We start from the raw sequence: 26382 nt of genomic DNA, 5'->3' as shown, positions 1-26382 counted from the left end.
GGTTGGGTTCTTCTGGAGGGTGGGAGGGGTGGTGGTCATGGTGGTCTTAGTGGGATTTTAATGGGATTTTAATCCAGAATTCCGGAGGAATAGGATGGTGGTGGAGATGAGAACAAAGAGGTTCTTCAGGCTTGATGTCCATCATGGTCTTTTTGGGATATCCCAAAATCCTAGAGGAAGAGGAGGGTGGTGGGTGTGAGAACAAAGAGGTTCTTCAGGCTTGGTGGCCATGAAGGTCTTACTGGGATGACCCAGAATCCGTGAGGAAGAGGAGGGTGGTGGATGTGGGAACAAGGAGGTTCTTCAGGTTTGGTGGCCACCATGGTTTCGTTGGGATGGCCCAGAATTCCAGAGGAGCAAGATGGTGATGGATGGGAGAACAAGGAGGTTCCTCAAGCTTGGTGGCCATTAAGTTCTTACTGGGATGTTGGTTTCTCCTAGAGGGTGGTGGATGTGGGAACAAGGAGGTTCTTCAGGGTTGATGTCCATCATGGTCTTGTTGGGATATCCCAAAATCCTAGAGGAAGAGGATGGTGGTGGAGGTTGGAACAAGGAGGTTCTTCAGGGTTGGTGGGGTGGATGGGATCCTCAGAATTTATGGATGGATGGATGGATGGGTGAATGGAAAGGTGGATAGATAGGATCCTTGGAATTTATGTTACCACCGTCTCCTTCATGAGACGTCCCAACATCCCAGAGGGAGATGATGATGCCGGGTCAATAGGATCAATGGTTGATGGACCATCCCATGGAAGTTCTTGTGATCTTCTGGGATATCCCAGGGGAAGATTATAATGTCAGGTGGAATCAGTGGTTGATGGACAACCCCATGGAAGTTCTCCTGATCTTCTGGGATATCTCAGAGAGATGCTGATGTTGGCAATGGGACTGATGGTCGATGGACCATCCAGTCAAAGTTCTCCTGATCTTCTGGGCTCTCCCAGAGACACCAATGTTGGGAATGGGATGGATGGTTGATGGACCATCCAGTCAGACTTCTCCTGACCCTGCTCCTCCTCCTCCTCCTGCGCAGCTTTGCACAACGCCCTGCCTCAGCAGCCCTCGAGGCCCAGCAACCGCGCCGCAGCTCTGCCCCCCAAGCCCCCTCGGCCACCGACCACCTCCCCGGCGCTGCCGCCGCCGCCGCCGCCTCCTCCTCCGCCGCAGCCTCTCCTCCCGCAGCCGCCGCTGCCGCAGCCGCCGCAGGTCCTGCTGGAGGACGAGGAACCTCCCGTGGTGCCGCCTCCGCCTCCTCCTCCTCACCACAGCCTCGCCCTGAGCGCCAGCCAGATGCAGCTCTACCTGCAGCAGCTGCAGAAGGCGCAGCCGCAGCCTCCCCTCCTCCCCTCGGTGAAGGTCCAGTCGCAGCCGCCGCCGGCGCCGCCGCAGAGCGCGCAGCCCGCCCCGCAGCCGGCGCTGCAGCCTCCGCCCGTGCAGCCCCTGCAGGCCCCGCCGCAGCCCCGCCCGCTGCACCTGCAGCCGCTGCCCTTCCCGGCGCACCTGGGCGCGGCGGTGCAGCCGGCGGTGCAACAGCCGCAGGCGGCGCAGCAGCAGCAGCAGCAGGCGGCGGTGCAGCAGCAGCAGGCGGTGCAGCAGCAGCCGCAGCAGCCGCCGCAGCAGCAGCAGGTGCAGCAGGCAGCCGTGCAGCAGCAGGTGCAGCAGGCCAAGCCGCAGCAGGTGATCCAGCACCACCCGTCGCCGCGGCAGCACAAGGCCGATCCGTACGGCGGCGGTGAGCGGGGAACGGCCAGGGGTGGGATTTGGGGGATTTGGGGAATTTGGGGATGGATGGATGGATAGATGGATAGACAGCTGGATGGATGGATGGATAGATGGATGGATGGATGGATGGATGATGGATGATGGATGATGGAGTCTTTGAAATTTATGGATGGATGGAATTGTTGGGATTTATGGATGGAATTTATGGATGGATGGGATTGTTGGAATTCATGGACGGAGGAGGAAGAGGATGGATGGATCCATGGAATTTTGGCATCCTGCTGGGGTTTTTTGGGGCCATTGCAGGTTTTTTCAGTCCAGAATTTTCTGGGGTCATTCCAGGAGTTTTTGGGGTTCTCCCGGGATTTTTCTGGGGTCATCCCAGGATATTTTTGGGGTCATTCCAGGATATTTTTGGGGTCACTCCAGGATATTTTTGGGGTCACTCCAGGATATTTTTGGGGTCACTCTAGGATATTTTTGGGGTCATCCCAGGATACTTTTGGGGTCACTCCAGGATATTTTTGGGGTCATCCCGGGTTTCTCTCTGCCTGTTCCCAGGTCACCTGCGCGAAGCCCCCTCCCCTCTCATGCTGCCTTCCCCACAGATGCCCCCCCAGTTCCAGGGCCTGGTGCCCCCATCGCCCCCCCAGCAGAACATCCAGCCAAAAAAACAGGTAAAAAACGGGAAAAATGGGAAAAATCGGGAAAAAAACTGGAAAAAACACGAGAAAATGGGGAAAAACGGGGAAAAAATGGTGAAAAATGGGGGAAAAATAGGGGGAAAATGGAAAAAAAAGGGGAAAAAAAATGGGATTTTGGGATTGGGAGTGGAGGTTATCCCCATCACCCCCCCAGCAGAATATCCAGCCAAAAAAACAGGTAAAAAACAGGAAAAACGGGAAAAACCACAAGAAAATGGGGAAAAAAAGGGAAAAAACGGGAAATAATAGGGAAAAATGGGGGAAAAATTGAATAAAATGGGGAAAAAAATGGGGTTTTGGGATTGGGATTGGAGGTTATCCCCATCACCCCCCCAGCAGAACATCCAGCCAAAAAACCAGGGAAAAATGGGAAGAAATGGAAAAAAAGGGACAAAAATGGAAAAAAACCCCAGGAAGAATTGGGATTTTGGGATTGGGATTTTGGGATTGGGATTTTGGGGATTTTTGGGTCAATCCTGATCCCGAAATTCCCGATTTTTTCCAGGAACTGCGCGCAGCCTCGGTGGTGCAGTCGGGGTTGGGATTGGGATTGGGATTTAGGGGATTTTAGGGTCAATCCTGATCCCAAATTCCCAATTTTTCCCAGGAACTGCGCGCAGCCTCGGTAGTGCAGTCAGGATTGGGGTTTTAGGGTAAACCCTGATCCCAAAATTCCCAATTTTTCCCCAGGAACTGCGCACAGCCTCGGTGGTTCAGTCGGGGTTCGGATTGGGTTTCAATCCCGAATTTCTAAATTCCCAAAATTCCCATTTTTCCGCAGGAGCTGCGCGCAGCCTCGGTGGTTCAGTCAGGATTGGGGTTTTAGGGTAAACCCTGATCCCAAATTTCCCAAAATTCCCATTTTTCCCCAGGAACTGCGCGCAGCCTCAGTGGTTCAGTCGGGATTAGGATTTTAGGGTCAAAATTGGGATTTCAGAGTAAATTCTGATCCCAAAATTCCCATTTTTTCTCAGGAACTGCGCGCAGCCTCGGTGGTTCAGTCGCAGCCGCTCGGCGCCGCCAAGGAGGAGAAGCTTCACTCTCCGGTGATCCGAAACGAGACCTTCAGTCCTCCCCTGCGCCAGGAACCCCAAAAGGGTCACCCCGAGGGCATCAAGAGTGCCCCACACCTCCCCCAGAGTGAGTGGGGACCCCAAAAAACCCCGAAATCCCATAAAAATCCGTTAAAGTTGAGGGGAAGGGGAAAAATCCCGGGAAAAAACGGTGGGATTTTGTGGGGAGGGGAAAAATCCTCCCCAAAAAATGGGTGAAATTTATGGGGAAGGGGGAAATCCCACAAAAACCCCTGTAAGGTTTAATGGGAAGGGGAAAATCCTGAAAAAAAACCTAAAACTTCACGGGGAGGGAGAGAATAGCAAAAAATCCCCAATAAAAATCCCCGTGGGAAGGGAAAAACCCATTAAAAAATCCATAAAAGTTGATGGGAGGAGAAAAAAATCCCCAAAAAATCTGCCATAAAAGTGAATGGGAAGGGGAAAATCCAAAAAAATCCCATTGAAGTTCATGGGGTGGGAATAAAATCCCCAAAATCCCACAGTGGGGGAAAAAACCCCATAAAACTTCGTGGGACTAATTCCTGATTTTGGGGTTAGAAACCCCAATAATTCCCAATTTTGGTGTTAGAAATCCCAATGATTCCCAATTTTGGGATCTGAAATGCCAATAATTCCCAATTTTGGTGTTAGAAATCCCAATAACTCCCAATTTTGGGGTCAGAAACCCCAATAATTCCCAATTTTGGGATCAGAAACCCCAATAATTCCCAGTTTTTCCGATAGAATTCCCAATTTCAGGGTCAGTAATCCCCATAACTCCAATTTGGGGATCCAGAATCCCAATAGCTCCAGTTTTGGGGTCAGAAACCCAAATAATTCCCAATTTTGGGATTTGAAATCTCCAGAACTCCAATTTTGGGATCGAAAACCTCAATAATTCTCAATTTTGGGATCCAAAACCCCAATAAGTTCCTATTTTGGGGTCTGAAACCCCAATAATTCCCAATTTTGAGATCAGAAATCCCAATTTTGGGGTCAGAAATGTCAAAAATTTCTGATTTCAGGGTCAGAAATCCCAATAATTCCCAATTTTCTCATCCAAAACTTCAATAATTCTTAATTTTGGGATCTAAAATGGTAATAATTCCCAATTTTCGATCCAAAACCCCAAATAATTCCCGAATTTTTTGGGATTCAGGGCCGGAGCTGAAGCCCCTGGAGCAGACCACGACCACCCAAATTTTGGGGTCAGAAACCCCAATAATTCCCAATTTTGGGATCAGAAATGTCAAAAATTTCCAATTTCAGGGTCAGAATTCCCCATTTTGGGTCAGAAACCTCAATAATCCCCAATTTTGACAACTAAAACCATAATAATTCCTGGTTTTGGGATCTAAAATGGTAATAATTCCCAATTTTCGATCCGAAACCCCAAATAATTCTGGAATTTTTTGGGATTCAGGGCCGGAGCTGAAGCCCCTGGAGGGGGCGGGGCCACGCCCCGTGATCCGCCCCCCGGAGCAGACCACGCCCACCCCGGACAAGGAGCGGCAGAAAACGGAACCCAAAACCCCTGTGGCCCCAAAAAAGGTAAAAATCCCAAAAAAAAAACCCCAAAAAATATCCAGAAAAAATCCTGGAAAAAAAACCAAAAAATCCCCCAAAAAATCCTCCCAAAAAAACATCAAAAAGTGACATTCCCCCAAATTTTGGGGGGAAAATCGTGGAATTTCTGATGGATTTTTGGGATAAATGGTGGTGAGGATTTGGGGTTTGGGGTTTGGGGTGGAATTTGGGATTTTTGGGGGATTTTTCCAGGATTTAGATTCTGGAGAAGATCTTGAGGTTCCACCAGGCTGAGGAACCTGAAGAACTCCAGGATTGGAATCTCCTGAGGTCCCACCAGGGTCTGGGAAGGGTTAGGATCCAGAAGAACCTGGGAAATTCCAGGACGGAATCCATAAGAACCTCCTGAGGTCCCACCAGGCTTAGATCTTCTCTCACCAGGACCTGGAGATGGAGAACTTGGGCTCCTGGTGGATCCTGATGGATCCTGATGGATCCCAGTAGCTCCTGGTAGATCCCAAACCTTCTCCTGACCCCAAGTTCTTTTTCTCAGGACCTGAAGATCAAGAAGGTAGATCCTGGTGGATCCCAGTAGCTCCTGGTGGTTCCCAAACCTCCTCCTGACTCCAAATCTGTGTCCCCAGGACCTGAAGGTCAAGAACTTGGGTTCCTGGTGGATCCTGATGGATCTCAGTACCTCCTGGTGGAGCCTGATGGATCCCAAACCTTCTCCTGACCCCAAATCTCTCTGTCCCCAGGACCTGAAGATTAAGAACTTGGGCTCCTGGTGGATCCTGGTGGCTCTGGGCAGATCCTAGTGGATCCTGATGGATCCCAAACCTTCTCCTGCCCTTGTCCCTGTGTCCCCAGGACCTGAAGATCAAGAACATGGGCTCCTGGTGGATCCTGGTGGATCCTGATGGATCTCAGTAGACCCTGATGGATCCTGGTGGATCCCAAACCTTCTCCTGATGGATCCTGATGGATCCCAAATCTTCTCCTGACCTTGTCCCTGTGTCCCCAGGACCTGAAGATCCAGAACATGGGTTCCTGGTGGATCCTGATGGATCTCAGTAGCCCCTGATGGATCCTGGTGGATCCCAAACCTTCTCCTGACCCCAAATCTCTGTCCCCAGGACCTGAAGATTAAGAACTTGGGCTTCTGGTGGATCCTGGTGGATCCCAGTAGTTCCTGATGGATCCCAAACCTCCTCCTGATCCCAAATGTGTGTCTCCAGGACCTGAAGGTCAAGAACATGGGCTCCTGGTGGATTCCAGTAGCTCCTGGTGGTTCCTGGTGGATCCCAGTAGCTCCTGCTAGCTCCTGGTGGATCCCAAACCTCCTCCTGACCTTGTCTCTCTGTCCCCAGGACCTGAAGATCAAGAACATGGGCTCCTGGTGGATCCTGGTGGATCCCAGTAGCTCCTGGTGGATCCTGATGGATCCCAGACCTTCTCCTGACCTCCTCCTGACCCCAAATCTCTCTCCCCAGGACCTGAAGATCAAGAACATGGGCTCCTGGTGGATCCCAGTAGCTCCTGGAGGATCCCAAACCTCCTCCTGACCTTCTCCTCCCTTGTCCCTGTGTCCCCAGGACCTGAAGATCAAGAACATGGGCTCCTGGGCCTCCCTGGTGCAGAAGCACCCCGCGGCGCCGGCGGCGGCGGCCAAGTCGTCGAGCGACAGCTTCGAGCAGTTCAAGCGGGCGGCGCGCGAGAAGGAGGAGCGCGAGAAGGCGCTGAAGGCCCAGGCCGAGCAGGCCGAGCGCGAGAAGGAGAGGCTGAGGCGAGAGCAGGAGAGGATGAGGTGAGGAGACACCAAAACATCTCCAGAACTAGCAGGGCAACTGTGGTTATCATGGCTACTGCCACCAGGAACATCATGGTCACCATGGTTACCATCAGTAGAACCATCAGGAACGTCAGGGTCATCATCACAAACATCACCAGAACATCATGGTGACCATGGTCACCATGGTCATCATGGCCACAGCCACCAGGAACATCAGGAACATCATGGTTATCATCACAAACATCACCAGAACCTTAGGGCCACCATGGTTACCATCAGCAGGAACATCAGGGTTACCATGGTCACCATGGTTACCATCAGTAGAACCATCAGGAACATGATGGTTATCATCACAAACATCACCAGAACATCAGGGCCACCATGGTCACCATGGTTACCATCAGCAGGAACATCAGGGTCACCATGGTTACCATCAGTAGGAACATCAGGAACATGATGGTTATCATCACAAACATCACCAGAACATCAGGGCCACCATGGTCACCATGGTTACCATCAGCAGGAACATCAGGGTCACCATGGTTACCATCAGTAGGAACATCAGGAACACCATGGTCACCATGGTTACCATCAGTAGAATTATCAGGAACATCATGGTCACCATGGTTACCATCACTAGGAACACCAGGGCCACCATTGCCGTCACCATAAACATCTGCAGAACATCAGGGCCACCATGGCCATCACCATAACCACCACTAGAAACACCGTAACTACCTCCACAAACATCACCAGAACCTCCAGGAACACCATGGCCACCATGGCCATCACCACAAACATCTCCAGAACCACCATGGCCATTCCCTGGTCACTCCAGACCATTCCCTGACCCCATTCCCAAATTCCCTGTCCCCTCAGGACCCGTGACGATGAGGAAGCTCTGGAACAAGCCCGGCGGGTTCCTGGTCACTCTGTGGTCACTCCCTGACCAATTTCTCTCCCATTTAGGACCCATGACGATGAGGAGGCTCTGGAACAGGCCCGGCGGGTTCCTGGTCACTCTGTGGTCACTCTGTGGTCACTCCCTGACCAAATTCCCATATTTTTATCCCATTTCAGGACCCGTGACGATGAGGAAGCTCTGGAACAGGCCTGGCAGGTTCCTGGTCACTCTGTGGTCACTCCTGGTCACTCCCTGACCAATTTCTCTCCCATTTAGGACCCGTGACGATGAGGAGGCTCTGGAACAAGCCCAGCGGGTTCCTGGTCACTCCTGGCCACTCTGTGGTCACTCTGTGGTCACTCCCTGACCCCATTCCCAATTTCTCTCCCATTCAGGACCCGTGACGATGAGGAGGCTCTGGAACAAGCCCGGCGGGTTCCTGGTCACTCTGTGGTCACTCTGTGGTCACTCTGTGGTCACTCCTGACCAAATTCCCATATTTTTATCCCATTTCAGGACCCGTGACGATGAGGAGGCTCTGGAGCAGACCTGGCGGGTTCCTGGTCACTCTGTGGTCACTCCCTGACCAAATTCCCAAATTTCTCTCCTCTCTCAGGACCCGTGACGACGAGGAGGCTCTGGAACAAGCCCGGCGGGTTCCTGGTCACTCTGTGGTCACTCTGTGGTCACTCTGTGGTCACTCCTGACCAAATTCCCATATTTTTATCCCATTTCAGGACCCGTGACGACGAGGAGGCTCTGGAACAAGCCCGGCGGGTTCCTGGTCACTCTGTGGTCACTCTGTGGTCACTCCCTGACCAATTTCTCTCCCGTTCAGGACCCGTGACGATGAGGAGGCTCTGGAACAAGCCCGGCGGGTTCCTGGTCACTCTGTGGTCACTCCCTGACCAAATTTCGATATTTTTATCCCATTTAGGACCCGTGACGATGAGGAGGCTCTGGAACAAGCCCGGCGGGTTCCTGGTCACTCTGTGGTCACTCCCATTCCCAAATTCCCATATTTTTCCCCCATTTCAGGACCCGTGACGACGAGGAAGCTCTGGAACAAGCCCGGCGGGTGCACGAGGAGGTTCGGCGGCGCCAGGAGCAGCAGCAGCAGCAGCAGCAGCAGGCGGCGCCGGGCGCGGTGCCGGTGTCGGTGTCGGTGTCGCTGCCCGGCGCCGTCCCCGTCCCCGGCGCGGTGACATCGGCGCAGCCGCAGCCCCAGAGCTCCCAGAGCTCCCAGTCCATGCTGGACCAGCAGCGCGAGATGGCCAGGAAGAGGGAGCAGGAGAGGAGGCGCCGGGAAGCGGTGAGGTTTGGGGGGTTTTGGGATTTTTTTGGGGTATTTTTCAGGATTTTTGGGGATTTTTCGGGAATTTTTTTTGTGATTTTTGGTGGTTTTTTGGGGATTTTTTCAGGATTTTGGGGGATTTTTGAGGATTTTTTGGGATTTTTTAGGGAGCAGGAGAGGAGGCGCCGGGAAGCGGTGAGATTCCAGAATTTTGGGATTTTTGGGGTTTTTTTTCAGGATTTTTGGGGATTTTTTGGGGATTTTTGGGGGTTTTTTTGGTGATTTTTGGTGTTTTTTGGGGATTTTTTCAGGATTTTGGGGGATTTTTGAGGATTTTTTGGGATTTTTTAGGGAGCAGGAGAGGAGGCGCCGGGAAGCGGTGAGATTTGGGGGGTTTTGGGATTTTTTCGGGGTTTTTTTGGGGATTTTTGGGGGTTTTTTTGTGATTTTTGGTGGGTTTTGGGGATTTTTTTTGTGATTTTGTGGGATTTTTTCAGGATTTTTGGTGATTTTGTTAGGCAGCAGGAGAGGAGGCACCGGGAAGCGGCGAGACTTGGGGAATTTGGGGGATTTTTGGGGATTTTTTGGGATTTTTGGGGTTTTTTTGGAGATTTTTTTGGGGGATTTTTAGGGGAGTTTTTTTGAGATTTTTGAGGGGATTTTTGGGGTTTTTTTTGGGATTTTTTGGGGATATTTTAGGGAGCAGGAGAGGAGGCGCCGGGAAGCGGTGAGGTTTGGGGGGTTTTGGGGTTTTTTTGGGGTTTTTTTTCAGGATTTTTGGGGATTTTTTGGGGATTTTTGGGGGTTTTTTTGTGATTTTTGGTGGTTTTGGGGGTTTTTTTTCAGGATTTTTGGGGGATAAATATCCCAAATATCCCCAAAAAATCGCCAAAAATCCCCCCCAAAAATATTTTAAAAATAAAAAAAAAATCCCCAAAAAACCCCAAAAAAATGCTAAAAACCTCCAAAAAAACCCCAAAAAATGCTAGAAATTGCCAAAAAAAACCCGAAAAATGCCAAAAACCTCCCAAAAAACCCCAAAAAATGCTAGAAATTGCCAAAAAAACCCCGAAAAATGCCAAAAACCTCCAAAACCCCAATAAAAATCCCCAAAAAACCCCAAAAAATAATAAAAACCTCCAAAAAAACCCCCCAAAAAATCAAAAACCCCAAATAATGCTAAAAATCTAAAAAAAAACCCCAAAAAATGGTCAAAACCTCAAAAAAAACCCCAATAAAAATCCCCAAAAAACCCTCAAAAACGCTAAAAATCTCCAAAAAAACCCACAAAAAATATCCCAAAATATCCAAAAAAACCCGCTAAAAACATCCAAAAAAACCCGCTAAAAAAATCCCAAAAAAACCCCAAAAAAATCCCAAAAACCTCCAGAAAAAATCCCAAAAAACCCCAAAAATTCAGAAATAAAAAATCCAGGAATTTTTTCCCTTTTTTTTTTGTAATTCCCAGATGGCAGCGACGATCGACATGAACTTCCAGAGTGACCTCCTGGCGATTTTCGAGGAAAATCTTTTCTAGAGGAGAAGAGAAAAGAGAAGAAGAGAAGAGAGGAGAAGATTCCGGAAAATTCCGGCGAAATTCCGGCCGGATTTGACTCTTTCCCAAAAAACACAAAAAAAAAGACAAAAAAACAAAAAACGACAGAAAAAAAAAATGGGAAAAAAAAAAAAAGACGAAAACGACAAAAATTCCTTTTTTTTTCTTTATTTTTTTCTCCCTTTTATTTGTTTTTTTTTCCTTCTGCCTATATAAAAAATGACGATGGAAAAGAAAAAAAAAAGACCAAAAAAAAACCAAAAAAAAAAAAAAGTTGGGACTCTCTCCGTTGAAAATGTTGGAAAAAAATAATAAAAAAAAATTCGGGAATGGGGAGAGGGGAGGGGCTGCCTTACCCCAGAATTCCTTTTTTTTTTTTTTTTTTTGGGTTTCCTCTTTTCACACCAAAAAAAACCCTAAAATTCTACTTTTCCCAGGAAAAAATTCCCAAGATTGAGAATTTTAATTTTTTTTTTTGTCTTTTTTTTTTTCAGGGGTTTTGGGGTTTTATTTTTCGGTTTTCCGACGACGGCAAAAAAAAATGGGAAAAAAAATTCCTGATTTTTTTTTTTAATTTTTTGGGGTGGATTTGGGATTTTTTTGGGGAGGAATTTGGGGGGGGAGGGGTGATGCCACTGCCTCAGGGACTTCCCCCCCTTCGCCTTGCTCTCCTCTCCTGCTGGAATTTTCCTCCTTTTTTTTCCTTTTCCTCCTTTTTCATTTCCATCCTTTTCCAAAAATTCCCCTTTTTCCCTGATTTTTTCCCTTTTTTCCCTGATTTTTTTCCTTTTTTTCCTGATTTTTTTCCTTTTTTTCTGAATTTTTTTTTCCCTCTTTTCTCTGATTTTTAAATACTTTTTTTCCTGATTTTTTCCTTTTTTTTCTGATTTTTTCCTTTTTTTCTGATTTTTTTTTCTGTTTTTTTTCCTTTTTTTCTGATTTTTTGCATCATTTTTTCTTGATTTTTTCCCTTTTTTTACTGATTTTTCTGTTTTTTCCTAATTTTTCCCCCTTCCTTTCCCAGAATTTTCTCTTTTTTCCTGATTATTTTTCTTTTTCCCTTTTTTTTTGATTTTTCCTTTTTCCCCCAATTTTTTCCTTTTTTCCTGATTATTTCCTTTTTTTTCCTTTTACCTCTGATTTTATCCTTTTTTTTCTGATTATTTTCTTTTTTCCTCATTTTTCCTTTTCCTGATTTTTTTCTTTCCAGATTTTTTTCTTTTTCTCTGATTTTTTCCTTTTTTTTCTTATTTTTTTCCTTTTCCCCTTTTTTTTCTATTTTTTCCTTTTTTTTCCTCTTTTTTCCTTTTTCCCTCCTTTTTCCTAATTTTCCCTCATTTTTTCCTTCACCTCCCTCTTCCCCTTTATTTTTTTAATTTTCCTTTTCCCTTTTTTTCCCTTTTTAATTTTTTCCTTTTCAATTTTCCTTCTTTTCCCTTTTTTTTAAAAAAATTTCTTCCTTCCAAATCCAAATTTTCCCCATTTTTTCCCCATTTTTCCCCATTTTTTCCCCATTTTTTATACATCCTTCCCCATTTTCTAACTTCCTCCTCCTCCTCCTCCCCTTTTTTCCCCCAAAATTCCCTTTTTTCCCCCAAAATTCGCCGTTCGGAATTTTTTTTTTATTATTTCCCCATTTTCCCTCCTTTCCCAACAAAGTTCTTTTTTAATTTTATACAAAATCCCAACAAATTGCCCCAAAATCCCAGGAATTCTCACTTCCCCCCCCCAGCCCGGGCTTGTATTAATTATTATTAATTAATTAATTTTATTTGGGTGCCAATCCCGATTTTTTTTTTTTTTTTTTTCCCTCCCTTTTCCCGGAATTCCCGGAATTCCCGGAATTTCGCCGATCGTGGAATTAAAACAAAAAAAGCTGCGAGTTTTTGGTTTTGTATAAAAAAAAAACAAAAAAAAAAAAAATCGGAATTTTTCGGGTTTTTTAAACTCCAAAAACAAAATGGCGGGAAAAGGGAGGGTGGGGGAGAGGCAGGAAGGAGGGCGAAAATGGGAGGAAAAAATCCAAATTAAATATTTATAAAGTTTTTTAGAGAAATTAGGAAATCTTTAGAAAATTAACTATTTAGAAATTAAATATTCAGGAATTAAATATTTAGGAATTAAATATTTAGGAATTAAAATTTCAGCCGTTGGGGAAATTTAGGAAATGAAATTTTTTTTTTAAATGGCAGAAATTGGAAATTTAAATTTCAATTGAAAAAAACCTTCAAAATGGAAATGAAAAATTTGGGAAGTTTTGAGTTGAAATTGAGAAATGGAAAAATTCGGCGTTTTGAATTTGGAGATCGAAAAATTAAAAATTAAATAATTAAATCAAAAATAAAATGGAATTTTTAAAGTCACAGAACTCCAAAAATTTGAGATTTCAAATTCAGAAGTTGAAATTTGGAAATGGAAATTGAAAAAGGAAACGAAAATCCAAAAAAATCACAGAATTTGAAAATTCGATTTTTTTTTTTTAATTTGAAGTTGAAATTGACAGAAATTGAAATTCCATTAAGTCGAAAATTTAGAGATAAAAATCCAAAATTAGGAAACTTTCGAAGATTCGAAATTTAAAAATTGGAAAATCTGAAGTTGAAATTGAACAGAAATGGAAATTTCTATGTTTTTCGAAATGTTGAAAATTAAAATTCGAAAAAAGGGGAAAAGGAGGAGGAAAAAAAGGGACAGAAAATGGAAAAAAAAGGGAAGAAAAGGGAAAATAATAACTAAAAAAAGTAAAAAAAAATTTAAAATAAAACAATGGGGGGAAAAAAGCAAAAAAAGGCAAAACACCAAAAAGAGGCAAAAACCGCAAAAAAAGGTGAAAACTGAAAAAGACCAAAAGGAAAAAAACCAAAAAAATCCACAAAAAGCCCAAAAAAGGAAGAAAAAGAGACACAAAAAAAAAACCCCAAAAAGCCCCAAATTCACCCCAAACAGGCCACGCCCACCTCGCGCGCTGATTGGCTGCTCCCATCAGGCTCCGCCCCCTTTCCGCCGTTATCCAATCAGCGCTCGGGGGCGTGGTTCGCGCGGTGGAACCCGGAAGTGGCGCGAGGAGGGTTGGGGGAGGAAGCGACAGAGCTGCGATCGCGACAGAGGCGACAGGAGCCGCTCTGGGACACTGCCGTGTCGCGACAGGAGCTGCTCTGGGACACTGCCGTGTCGCGACAGGAGCCGCTCTGGGACACTGCCGTGTCGCGACAGGAGCCGCTCTGGGACACTGCCGTGTCGCGACAGGAGCTGCTCTGGGACACTGCCGTGTCGCGACAGGAGCCGCTCTGGGACACTGCCGTGTCGCGACAGGAGCCGCTCTGGGACACTGCCGTGTCGCGATAGGAGCCGCTCCGGGGCAGCCCGGTGTCGCGACAGGAGCCGCTTTGGGACACTCCGGTGTCGCGACAGGAGCCGCTTTGGGCCAGCCCAGTGTCGCGACAAGAGCTGCTCCGGGTCACCCCGGTGTCGCGATAGGAGCCGCTCTGGGCCAGCCCGGTGTGTCGCGATAGGAGCCGCTCTGGGCCAGCCCGGTGTGTCGCGACAGGTCGGTGGTGGCGCTGGGGACACTGGGAGGGGGCGGGGCTGGGCTGGGGACACACGGGGGGTGGGACAGTGACAGCGCCTGTCGCGATAGTGCCGGGAGGGGTTGGGGACACACAGACACGTGGGACAGTGACAGCGCCTGTCGCGATAGCGCCGGGAGGGGGCGGGGCTGGGGGGAGGGGTTGGGGACACACGTGGGACAATGACAGCGCCATGTCGCGATAGGGCCGGGAGGGAGGGGAATGGCTGCTTGGGGACAGCGTGGGGACAGAGACACTCCGTGTCGTGACAGTGCCTTGGTGACAGGGACAGCCTGATGTTGTGACACTCTTGGTGACAGGGACATTCCGTATCGTGACATCTCCTTGGTGACAAGGACATCCCAATGTCATGACACCTCTTTGGTGACAAGGACACCTCAATGTTGTGACACTCTTGGTGACAGGGCCAGCAATGTCGTGACATCCTGGGGACAGAGACACTCCATGTCGTGATGTCCCCTTGGTGACAGGGACACCCCAATGTCATGACACTTGGTGACAGGGACATTCCATGTCGTGACACTCTTGGTGACAGGGACAGCGATGTCGTGACATCCTGGGGACAGAGACACCCCAATGTCGTGATGTCCCCTTGGTGACAGTGACACCCCATTTATGGGACACTCTTGGTGACAGGGACACTCCATGTTGTGACAGTCCCTTGGTGACAAGGACATTCCATGTCGTGACATGCTGGTGACAGAGACATCCCGTGTGGGGACAGCCTTGGTGACAGTGACACCCTGATGTCGTGACACCCCCTGGGTGACAGGGACACTCCATGTCGTGACATCACCCTGGGGACAGTGACACTCCGTTTCTGGGACCCCCTTGGGGACAGTGACACTGCTGGCACTGCAGGGGTGACAACCCAGGGGTGACATCCTTGATGGTGACAACCCAGGGGTGACATCCTGGGGTGGTGACACTCTGGGGTGGTGACACTTTGGGGGTGGGGACATCCTGGGGGTGACAATCTGGGGTGGTGACATCCAAGGAATGGTGACATCCTGGGGGTGGTGACATCGGAGGAACATCCCTGGCAGTGCCACCCACGGGTGGTGACATTTTGGGGATGGTGACATCGCAGGAATGGTGACACTCTGGTTTTCGCGCCACCCCTGCCGGTGCCACCTGGGGGGTGGTGACATCCCGAGGGTGGTGACATCCAAAGTGACACCCAAGGAATGGTGACACCCAGGGGTGGTGACACCCAAGGAGTGGTGACATCCCTGATGGTAACACCCAAGGAATGGTGACATCCTGGTTTTGGTGGCACCTGGGAAATAGGACAGACGGTGACACTGCAGCCCGGGAGTGACACTGCAGAGACTGCGGGGACAAGGTGGGACAAGGGGGACACCGTGGGGACAGTGTGGGGCTATGGGGACACTGTGGACACCATGGGGACAATGGGGAGCTATGGGGACAATGGGGACACTGGGGGGACAGTAGGGACACCATGGGGACAGTTGGGACACTGTGGGGACCATGGGGACAATGGGGACAAGGTGGGGACAGGGAGACAGTGGGGACAATGTGGGGACAGTAGGGACAATGGGGACACTGGGGGGACACTGGAGGGACAATGTGGGGCTATGGGGACAATGGGGACACCGTGGGGACAATGTGGACAGTTGGGACACTGTGGGCACCATGGGGACAAGGTGGGACACTGGGGGGACACTGGGGGGATACTGGAGGGGCCAAGGGGACAGTGGGGACAACAGGGACACCATGGGGCCAAGGGGACACCAGGGGGACACCGTGGGGACAATGTGGGGCTATGGGGACAATGGAGACACCGTAGGGACAGTAGGGACACCATGGGGACAATGGGGACATTTGGGACACTGTGGGGACCATGGGGACAAGGAGGACAAGGTGGGGACAGCAGAGACAATGGGGACACTGGGGGGACACTGTGGGGACAATGAGGGGCTATGGGGACACTGGGGGGACAGTAGGGACACCATGGGGACAGTTGGGACACTGTGGGGACAATGAGGACAAGGTGGAGACAGTGGGGACAATGGGGACAACGTGGGGACACAGTGGGGACAGTAGGGACAATGGGGACACTGGGGGGGCTGTGGGGGACAATGGGGACACCATGGGGACAATGAGGACACTGGGGGGACAACGGGGGCACTGCAGGAGCCTTGGGGACATTGGGGACCCCATGGGGACATTTGGGACACCATGGGGACATTGGGGACACTGTGGGGACAAGGTGGGGACAATGGGGGCACCACAGGAGCCTTGGGGACTCTGCAGGGCCTGTGGGGACAATGGGGACACTGTGGGGACAGTGGGGACAATAGGGACACACTGGGGGCTGTGGGGACACCATGGGGACAATGGGGACACTGCAGGGGCCTTGGGGACAATACAGACACCATGGGGACACCTTGGGGACAATGGGGACACTGCAAGGCCTTGGGGACACTGCGGCACCCTTGGGGACACCCTGGCCATGGTGACACAGGGGACACGAGGCCACCCTGGGGACAAGGCCACCACGTGATGGGGACACCTTAGGGATGGGAGATCCGGCTGTCCCCAGCTGTCCCCAGATGTCTCTGCATTGTCCCCAGCTGTCCCCAGGTGTCCCTGTATTGTCCCCATGCCACTGTCCCTGACATCCCCACATCCCCACATTGTCCCCTGCTGTCCCCAGTGTCCCCATGCTGCTGTCCCTGATATCTCCATGTCCCCACATTGTCCCCAGGTGTCCCCACGTCACTGTCCCTGACCTCTCCACATCCCCCAGCTGTCCCCACATTGTCCCCATATTGTCCCCAGCTGTCCTGATTCTCCTGTCCCCAATGTCCCCCAGGTGTCCCCATGTCACTGTCCCTGATATCCCCATGTCCCCACATTGTCCCCATTGTCCCCAGCTGTCCCCATGTCACTGTCCCTGAGATTCCCATGTCCTCCAGGTGTCCCCAGCTGTCCCCACACTGTCCCCACATTGTCCCCAGGTGTCCCCATGTCGCTGTCCCTCACATCCCCAGCTGTCCCCACATTGTCCCCATTGTCCCCAGGTGTCCCCATGTCACTCTCCCTGATATCCCCATGTCCCCACATTGTCCCCATTGTCCCCACATTGTCCCCAGCTGTCCCCATGTCGCTGTCCCTGATATCCCCATGTCCCCACATTGTCCCCAGGTGTCCCCAGGTGTCCTGATGCTCCTGTCCTTGATATCCCCATGTCCCCACATTGTCCCCAGTGTCCCCATGTCGCTGTCCCTGATATCCCCATGTCCCCCAGCTGTCCCCAGCTGTCCCCACATTGTCCCCAGTGTCCCCATGTCGCTGTCCCTGATATCCCCATGTCCCCCAGCTGTCCCCACATTGTCCCCATATTGTCCCCGAGTGTCCCCATGCTGCTATCCCTCACATCCCCATGTCCCCACATTGTCCCCATTGTCCCCAGCTGTCCCCATGTCACTGTCCCTGATGTCCCCATGTCCCCCAGGTGTCCCCGCATCGTCCCCACATTGTCCCCAGCTGTCCCCATGTCACTGTCCCTCACATCCCCAGCTGTCCCCACATTGTCCTTAGGTGTCCCCATGTCACTGTCCCTGATGTCCCCATGTCCCCCAGGTGTCCCCAGGTGTCCCCACACTGTCCCCAGTGTCGCCAGCTGTCCCCATGCCGCTGTCGCCCGTCCTGCTCGCCCCCACGCGCCTCCTGCTGGCCGCACGTCGCCTGGTCGCCCGGCTGGCGCTGCTGGTGGCCGCGGTGACCTCGGCGGTGGCTTTTGTCCTCTGGGCGGTGGCGCTGCTGCTCCGGCGCGGTCCTGTCGCGACATTCCGCTGGCGCCGTCGCGACAAAGCTCCGCCGGGGCTGCGCGACGAGACCTTCGGGGAGCATCGCCACCTGCGGCTCAAGGTGAGCCGGTTTTGGGGGTTTTGGGGGATTTTGGGGGATTTGGGGGATTATTTTGGAGATTTTTGGGGGTTTTTGAGGGTTTTTTGGTGGAGTTTTTAAGAATTTTTTCTGGATTTTTTTTGGGGAATTTTTCTGATTTTGGTTTGGGGGATTTTTTTGGATTTTGGGAGATTTTTTTTGGGGTTTTAAGAATTTTTTTCTGGATTTTTTTGGGGAATTTTTCGGGATTTTTTCGGGTTTTTGGGGATTTTTTTTTATTTTGGGAGATTTTTGGGGGTTTTTGAGGGTTTTTGTATGTTTTTAAGAATTTTTCTGATTTTTCGGGTTTTTTGGATTTTTTCGGGTTTTTTTTCGGGGTTTATTGGGAATTTTTTTTGGCTTTTGGGATTTTGGGGTTTGGAGTTGGGTTTTTTGGTGGGGTTTTTAAGAATTTTTTCTGGATTTTTGGGGGAATTTCGATTTTTCGGGTTTTTTTGGGGATTTTGGGGATTTTTTTGGATTTTTTCTGGGGTTTTTTGGGGAATTTTTCGGGTTTTTTTGGTTTTTCGGAGTTTTTGGAATTTTTTTTTTTTTTGGAGATTTTTGTGTGGCTTTGTGGGGTTTTTACAGATTTTTTTCTGATTTTGGGAATTTTTCGGGGTATTGGGATTTTTTTCGGGGTTTTGGGAGTTTTAGGGTGTTTTTTTGTGAGTTTTTTGGGGATTTTTTAAAAATATTTTTGGCGGGTTTTTTTGAGATTTTTTTGGGGGGAGTTTTCTGGGGGGTCTTTGGGCATTCATGTCCCCAGCGATGTCCCCACCGATGTCCCCAATGTCCCCAGAGCTCAGGGCTGTGGCTCCACTATGTCACTCGAGGTCCCCCTGGGGCTCCCTTGGTGCTGCTGCTGCATGGCTTCCCCCAGAACTGGTGAGAAATGTCCCCAAAGTGTCCCCAGAGTGTCCCCAGAGTGTCCCCAAATGTCCTGAAAATGTCCCCAATCCCCTATTGTCCCCAAATGTCCCCAATGTCTCCAAATGTCCCCAATGTCCCCAATGTCACCATTAATGTCACCAATGTTCCCAATATCCCCAATGTCCCCAACATCCCCTATTGTCCCCAATGTCCCCATTAATGTCCCCAAATATCCCCAGTGTCCCCAGTGTCACCATTAATGTCCTCAACAACCCCAATGTCTCCAAATGTTCCCAATGTCCCCGATATCCCCAACATCCCTAATGTCCCCATTGTCCCCAATGTCCCTGTTATCCCCAACATCTCCAATGTCCCCAATGTCCCCAATGTCCCCAAATATCCCCAGTGTCCCCAATGTCCCCAACATCCCTAATGTCCCCAATGTCCCCATTATCCCCAATGTCCCCAACACCCCCAATGTCCCCGCTGTCCCCGATGTCCCCAAGGTTCTGCTGGCGCCACATCATGACGGAGCTCAGCCCCCATTTCCGGCTGGTGGCTTTGGACCTCCGCGGCTGCGGCGACTCCGAGAAGCCACCGGGGAGGGACAGCTACCGCCTGGACCTCCTCCTGGGTGACATCCGGGACGTCATCGAGGCCCTGGGGACCCGCGGGGACGGTGGGGACAGCGCCAGGTGTGTCCTGGTGGGACACGACTGGGGTGGCGTCCTGGCCTGGGAGGTGGCAGCGAGTCACCCGCAGCTGGTGGAGAAGCTGGTGGTGATGGACGGACCTCAGCGGGGAGTGATGGCAGGTGACAGCTGGGGACACCGGGGACAGCGGGGGTGTTGGGGACAGTGGGGGTGTTGGGGACACTGGGGACATTGAGGGGATTGGGGACAGTGGGGACTTTGGGGATACTGGGGATAATGGGGGGCTTGGGGACATTGGGGACATTTGGGTACATTGGGGATGTTGGGGACATTGGGGATGTTGGGGATATTGGGGACATTGGGGACACTGGGGACATTGGGGACATTGGGGACATTGGGGATATTGGGGACATTGGGGACATTGGGGACACTGGGGATACTGGGGATGTTGGGGACAATGGAGACATTGGGGGACATTGGGGTTAATGGAGACGTTGGGGACACTGGGGACAATTGGGATAATGGGGGGATGGGGATGTTGGGGACATTTTGGGGAACATCATGGGGACATTGGGGGCATTGGGCAAGTGACTCTGTGGTGACCCTGAGGTAACCCCGAGGTGACCCCGAGGTGACCCTGAGGTGACCCTGGTGGCCCTGAGGTGACCCCAGTGGCCCTGAGATAACCCTAGTGGCCCCAAGGTGACCCTGAGGTGATCCCGAGGTGACCCCGGTGACCTTGAGGTGACCCCGGTGACCCCGAGGTGACACTGTCACTGTCCCCACGCAGACTTCACCTGCCGCCACCCGTCGCAGCTGCTGCGCTCCTGTTACATGTTCCTGTTCCAGCTGCCCTGGCTGCCCGAGCTGCTGCTGGCCCTGGCTGACTTCCAGGTCACCTTGGTCACCTCTGTCACCTCCCTGTCACCTCCCTGACACCTCTGTCACCTCCCTGTCACCTCCCTGACACCTCTGTCACCTCCCTGACATCTCTGTCACCTCCCTGTCACCTCCCTGACACCTCTGTCACCTCTGTCACCTCCCTGACACCTCTGTCCCCTCCCTGTCCCCTCTTTTCCCACTTTGTCCCCAATTCTGGGGACCTTGGCACCACCCAGCCTGTCACCTCTGTCCCCTCCTTGTCACCTTTGTCACCTCCCTGTCACCTCTGTTCCCTCCCTGTCCCCTCTGTCACCTCCCTGACACCTCTGTCCCCTCCTTGTCACCTCTGTCCCCTCCCTGTCACCTCCCTGACACCTCTGTCCCCTCTGTCCCCTCCCTGTCCCCTCTTTTCCCACTTTGTCCCCAATTTCGGTGATCTTGGCACCACCCAGCCTGTCACCTTTGTCCCCTCCCTGTAACCTCTGTCACCTCTGTCCCCTCCCTGTCACCTCTGTCCCCTCTGTCACCTCTGTCCCCTCTGTCACCTCCCTGACACCTCTGTCACCTCCTTGTCCCCTCCTCACCCACTTTGTCCCCAATTTTGGGGGTCTTGGCACCACCCAGCCTGTCACCTCTGTCCCCTCCCTGTCACCTCTGTCCCCTCCTTGACACCTCTGTCACCTCCCTGTCACCACTGTCCCCTCCCTGTCACCTCTGTCCCCTCTGTCACCCCTGTCCCCTCTGTCACCTCCCTGTCACCTCTGTCCCCTCTGTCACCTCTGTCCCCTCTGTCACCTCCCTGACACCTCTGTCCCCTCTGTCACCTCTGTCCCCTCTGTCACCTCCCTGACACCTCTGTCCCCTCCCTGTCACCTCTGTCACCTCCCTGTCACCTCCCTGTCCCCTCCCTGACACCTCTGTCACCTCCTCACCCACTTTGTCCCCAATTTCGGGGATCTCAGCACCACCCAGCCCGAATTTCTCCCATTTTCTCCCCAATTTTAGGGATTTTTCCCCACAATTTTCGGGATTTTTCCCCATAATTTTCGCCCATTTTCCCCACCATTTTCCCCCATTTTGTCCCAAATTTACCTCCATTTTCTCCCCATTTTTCCCCCAGTTTTCAGGATTTTTCCCAATTTTCAAGACTTTTCCCCCAGTTTTCGGGATTTTTCCCCCAATTTTCCCCCAATTTTCGGGATTTTTCCCCCCAATTTTCGGGATTTTTCCCCCAATTTTTGGGATTTTTCCCCCAATTTTCGGGATTTTTCCCAATTTTCGGGATTTTTCCCAATTTTCGGGATTTTTCCCCAGATGCTGAGGTCGTTCCTGACCAGTTCCTGCACTGGGATCCAGAATGTGACTCCTTTTTTCCCCATTTTTCCCCCAGTTTTCGGGACTTTTCCCAATTTTCAGGACTTTTCCCCCCAATTTTTGGGCTTTTCCCCCCCAGTTTTCAGGATTTTTCCCCCATTTTCCCCCAGTTTTCACGTTTTTGACCCAAATTTTCTGGATTTTTCCCAAATTTTCTGGATTTCCCCAGATGCTGAGGTCGTTCCTGACCAGTTCCCGCACTGGGATCCGCAATCCCGCCAGTCGCCTCTCGGAGGAGGAACTCGACTGTTACCTCTTCGCTCTGTCCCAGCCCGGGGGGCTCAGCCCCCCAATCCACTTGTACCGCAACATCTTCGGGTCAGTCGGGGTCCCAGGTGGGATTGGGGTCATCCCAGTTGGGATTGGGGTCATCCCAGTTGGGTTTGGGGTCATCCCAGTTGGGATTGGGTGATCCCAGTTGGGTTTGGGATCTCCCAGTTGGATTTGGGATCTCCCAGTTGGGTTTGGAAAAAACCTGTTGGGTTTGGGTTCATCCCAGTTGGGTTTGGGGTGATCCCAGTTGGGTTTGGGTTGATCCCAGTTGGGTTTGGGATGATCCCAGTTGGGTTTGGGGTCATCCCAGTTGGGTTTGGGTTGATCCCAGTTAGATTTGGGATGATCCCAGTTGGGTTTGGGTTGATCCCAGTTGGGTTTGGATAATCCCAGTTGGGATTGGGGTCATCCCAGTTAGATTTGGGGTCATCCCAGTTGGGATTGGGGTGAACCCAGTTGGGTTTGGATTCATCCCAGTTGGGTTTGGGGTGATCCCAGTTGGGTTTGGATTCATCCCAGTTGGGTTTGGGGTGATCCCAGTTGGGTTTGGGGTGAGTTTGGATTGATCCCAGTTGGGTTTGGGATCTCCCAGTTGGGTTTGGATGATCCCAGTTGGGTTTGAGGTGATCCCAGTTGGGTTTGGGATCTCCCAGTTGGGTTTGGGTTCATCCCAGTTGGGTTTGGGATAAACCTGTTGGGTTTGGGGTCATCCCAGATGTCCCCAGTGTCCCCAATGTCCCCAGCCATCCCCACTGTCCTCAATATCCCCAGTGTCCCCAATATCACCACTGTCCCCAACATCCCTAATGTCCCCAATGTCCCCAGTAATGTCCCCAACGTCCCCAATCCCCCCAATATCCCCAATGTCCCCAGTGTCCCCAGTGTCCCCAATGATGTCCCCACTGTCCCCAAATGTCCCCAACGGCCCCACAATGTCCCCAACATCCCCAGTGTCCCCAATATCCCCAATCCCCCCAGTGTCCCCAGTGTCCCCATACCAGCAGTGGCCTAGCAGTCCCAATGTCCCCAATGTCCCCAGTGTCCCAAATATCCCCAACATCCCCAACGCTGTCCCCACTGATCCCAAATCCCCAACATCCCGAATGTCCCCAATATCCCCAAATGTCCCCAGTGTCCCCAACATCCCCAACATCCCCAATGTCCCCAAATGTCCTCACTGATGTCCCCAATGCTGTCCCCAAATGTCCCCAACGCTGTCCCCTGTCCCCACAGCTCCCCCCCGATCCCGCGCGAAGCTCCCCCTCCCCCCACGCTGCTGCTCTGGGGTTCCCATGATGCCTTTCTGCACCCCGGCCTTGGCCACGCCCACCTGCGCTGGCTCCGCCCCCCGGCGCGGCTCCGCCTCCTGCCCGACGCCTCCCATTGGCTGCCCGAGGAGAGGCCACGCCTCCTGGCGCGGCTGATTGGCGAGTTCCTGGGGGGCGGGGCCGGGGAGGGGGAGGGGGAGTAGCCACGCCCCTTCTGCCGGGGAGGGGGAGGGGAAAGGGGGGGGGAGGGGCTTGACAGCTGGAATGGAGTCCTGAACATCTGGAGTGGGAAAACCCCCAGAGGCAGGGTGGGGAACCCCAACATCTGGAAATTTGGGGAGAAATTTGGGGTCCTGGTGGGTGGGTGGGACTCCCCTGAACATCTGGAATGGTGAACCTGGTGAGGGGTGGTGGGGGACCTCAACATCTGGAATGGGAAACCTCAACATCTGGAACGGCGTCCCAAACATCTGGAACCGTGACCCTGGTGGGTGGTGGGAACTCAACATCTGGAATGAGAAACCCCAAACATCTGGAAGGGAGAGCCTGGTGAGGGGTGGGACCTCAACATCTGGAATGGGAAACTCCAATATCTGGATGGGAAACCCCCAAACATCTGGAAGGGAGAGCCTGGTGGGTGACGGGAACACCCTCCCCCAACATCTGGAATAGGAAACGCCCCCCAAACATCTGGAACGGGGGGCCCCCGGTGGGCGACGGGACCCCCAACATCTGGATGAGGAACCTCCAACATCTGGAATGGGGACACCCCCAACATCTGGAAGGGAGACACCAGCGGGGGGTGGGAAAACCCCCAACATCTGGAACGGGAAACCCCCAACATCTGGATGAGGACCGCTGGGGGGTGGGGGGGATGGGTGATCCCCCCACATCTGGATGGGGTCCAGCCCCTCCCTCCCCGAGAACATCTGGAGGGGCGGAGCCTCAATAAATTCGGGGGGCGCAGGAAATGGGGGAGGGGCAGGAACGTTTTTTGGGGGGAAAATTTGGGGCCCTGGGTGGGGGATGGGTGGGAATTTTGGGGTCCTGGGAGGAAATTTTAGGGTCCTGAGTATGAATTTTGGGTTCTGGTTGGGAAATTTTGGGGTCCGGAGTGTGAATTTTGGGGTCCTGGCTGGGAAATTTGGGGAGAATTTGGGTCCTGCATGGGGGATGGGTGTGAATTTTGGGTTCTGGTTGGGAAATTTTGGGTTCCCAGGTGGGAATTTTGGGTCCTAGGTGGGGGATGGGCGGGAATTTTTGGGTTCTGGGAGGAAATTTTAGGGTCCTGAGTATGAATTTTGGGTTCTGGTTGGGAAATTTTGGGTTCTGGGAGGGAAATTTGGGGTCCTGAGAGGAAATTTGGGGAGAATTTGGGTCCTGGGTGGGGGATGGGTGGCAATTTTGGGTCCTGGTTGGGAATTTTGGGGTTCCAGCTGTCAATTTTGGGGTCCTGCATGGGAATTTTGGGGAGAATTTGGGTCCTGGGTGGCAATTTTGGGTTCTGGTTGGGAATTTTGGGTTCCCAGGTGGGAATTTTGGGTCCTGAGTGGGGGATGGGTGGGAATTTTGGGTTTCCCGGATGGCAACTTTGGGGTCTGAGTGTCAATTTTGGGGTCCCACTGTCAAATTTTGGGTTCCGGATCAGTGAGGCCGGGGTGGGGGAGGTGGATTTTGCCCTCCTCTCCTCCTCCCCTCCCACATTTAAGCCTCCTCTAAAGATTTCTGGCAGCGGCGGATTAAGGGTGGGGGAGGGGCGGTTTGGGTGGGGAGGGGCGGCTTGGGGTGGGGAGGATTGGTGGGGGATGGGCGGATTTGGGGTGGGAGGGGCAGACGGGGTGGAGGGAGGATTAACGGTGGGAGGAGGAGACCCCGCGCCGCCCCCCCCCCACCCCGCGCGCGCCGCGCCACCCCCGCCCCTCCCCCACCCCTCCCAGTTTAACCAGTTGGACCGGATGGACCGGACTGGGAGGGTGGGGGAGGGGCGGCGGGGAACACCCCTGCCCCTCCCCCACCCCGCGGGTGGCACTGCTGGCGTCACCTGGCGTGTCGCTCGGTGTCCCCAAGTGCCACCCGAGGTGTCCCCAAGGCTCTTCTGTGTCGCCAAGTGCCACCCATGGTGTCCCCAAGGCTTTTCTATGTCACTCAGTGTCACCTGACGTGTCGCTCGGTGTCCCCAGGTGCCACTCTTGGTGTCCCCAAGGCCTTTCCGTGCCACTCAGTGTCACCTGCGTGTCATTTGGTGTCCCCAAGTGCCACCCTCGGTGTCCCCAAGGCTCTTCCGTGTCTCTATGGTGTCCCCAAGTGCCACCCTCGGTGTCCCCAAGGCTTTTCCGTGTCCCTCAGTGTCCTCCCAGTGCCACCCGTGGTGTCCCCAAGGCCCCATCCCTGTCACCCTCGGTGTCCCCATGGTGTCCCCAAGGCTTTTCCGTGTCCCTCAGTGTCCCCATGGTGTCACCCATGGTGTCCCCAAGTCCCCTCCATGTCCCCACTGATGCCACCATGTCCCCTCCGATGTCCCCATGTCCCCACCAGGGCCTCCTGTCCCCATCCCTGTCACTCTCAGTGTCCCCAAGTCCCCTCCATGTCCCCTCAATGTCCCCATCCCTGTCCCTCCCCATGTCCCCTCCGTGTCCCCATGTCCCTCCCTCGCCGTGCCCCTGTCCCCACCGTGTCACCCCCATGTCACTCCCGTGTCACCCCGCCGTGTCACCCCCCTGTGTCCCTGGTACCCGCAGTGTCACCCCTCTGTGTCCCCACCGCGTCACCCTCCCAGTGTCCCTTGTCCCCACAGTGTCACCACCGTGTCACCCCCCCGTGTCCCATGTCACCCCGCCACTGTCACCACAGTGTCACCACAGTGTCACCCCCCCGTGTCCCCTGTCGGTCCCTGCCATGTCCCCACAGTGTCACCACCCGTGTCACCCCCCTGTGTCCCGTGTCGGTCCCCCCGTGTCCTCACCGTGTCACCCCGCCATTGTCACCTCAGTGTCACCCGTGTCAC

The 26382-nt window shown here is 52.3% G+C and overlaps 3 protein-coding genes across 7 annotated transcripts in view; 2 read left to right on the top strand and 1 right to left on the bottom strand.

Moving 5' to 3' along the window:
* Positions 1–26382, bottom strand: part of BRD4 (bromodomain containing 4) — a 153860-nt gene that overhangs the window by 40507 nt on the left and 86971 nt on the right. The gene's annotated exons all lie outside the window — the stretch shown is intronic.
* Positions 1006–10664, top strand: LOC146422689 (bromodomain-containing protein 4-like; the record flags this gene model as incomplete). The annotated part of the gene is made up of 7 exons (XM_085045786.1): positions 1006–1732; positions 2284–2399; positions 3401–3566; positions 4905–5032; positions 6604–6815; positions 8743–9016; positions 10467–10664. Coding segments are annotated over 7 exons (1692 nt in total), but the record flags the coding sequence as incomplete, so codon positions are not given.
* LOC146422688 (epoxide hydrolase 3-like) lies at positions 13992–23604 on the top strand. Of its 4 annotated transcripts, XM_085046142.1 has the most exons (8): positions 13992–14100; positions 15431–15485; positions 17781–18037; positions 18858–18943; positions 19435–19742; positions 20372–20475; positions 22007–22155; positions 23344–23604. In XM_085046142.1, the coding sequence occupies exons 3-8, from the start codon at positions 17798–17800 to the stop codon at positions 23579–23581; spliced, it is 1125 nt and encodes a 374-aa protein (XP_084902268.1). In that variant the 5' UTR covers positions 13992–14100; positions 15431–15485; positions 17781–17797; the 3' UTR covers positions 23582–23604. The 4 variants fall into 4 exon arrangements, with proteins under 4 accessions (XP_084902268.1, XP_084902266.1, XP_084902267.1 ...); XM_085046140.1 differs by lacking the exon at positions 15431–15485; XM_085046141.1 differs by lacking the exon at positions 13992–14100 and having other exon boundaries at positions 15290–15485.

This window comes from Lichenostomus cassidix, unplaced genomic scaffold (assembly GCF_008360975.1).
Source record: "Lichenostomus cassidix isolate B80296 unplaced genomic scaffold, HeHo_3.0 HiC_scaffold_39, whole genome shotgun sequence".
Classification (NCBI taxonomy): Eukaryota; Metazoa; Chordata; class Aves; order Passeriformes; family Meliphagidae; genus Lichenostomus; species Lichenostomus cassidix.
The sequence above is the reverse complement of the archived record's forward strand: the minus strand, read 5'-3'. Positions and strand labels throughout refer to the sequence as shown.

Bases quoted from the DNA above. Each gene is read 5' to 3' on its own strand.
- LOC146422688 (XM_085046140.1), top strand. From the start codon at position 17,798: ATGCCGCTGTCGCCCGTCCTGCTCGCCCCCACGCGCCTCCTGCTGGCC. The intron at 18,944-19,434 runs GTGAGAAATGTC...GATGTCCCCAAG, and splicing joins CATGGCTTCCCCCAGAACTG to GTTCTGCTGGCGCCACATCA. The intron at 22,156-23,343 runs GTCAGTCGGGGT...CTGTCCCCACAG, and splicing joins TTGTACCGCAACATCTTCGG to CTCCCCCCCGATCCCGCGCG.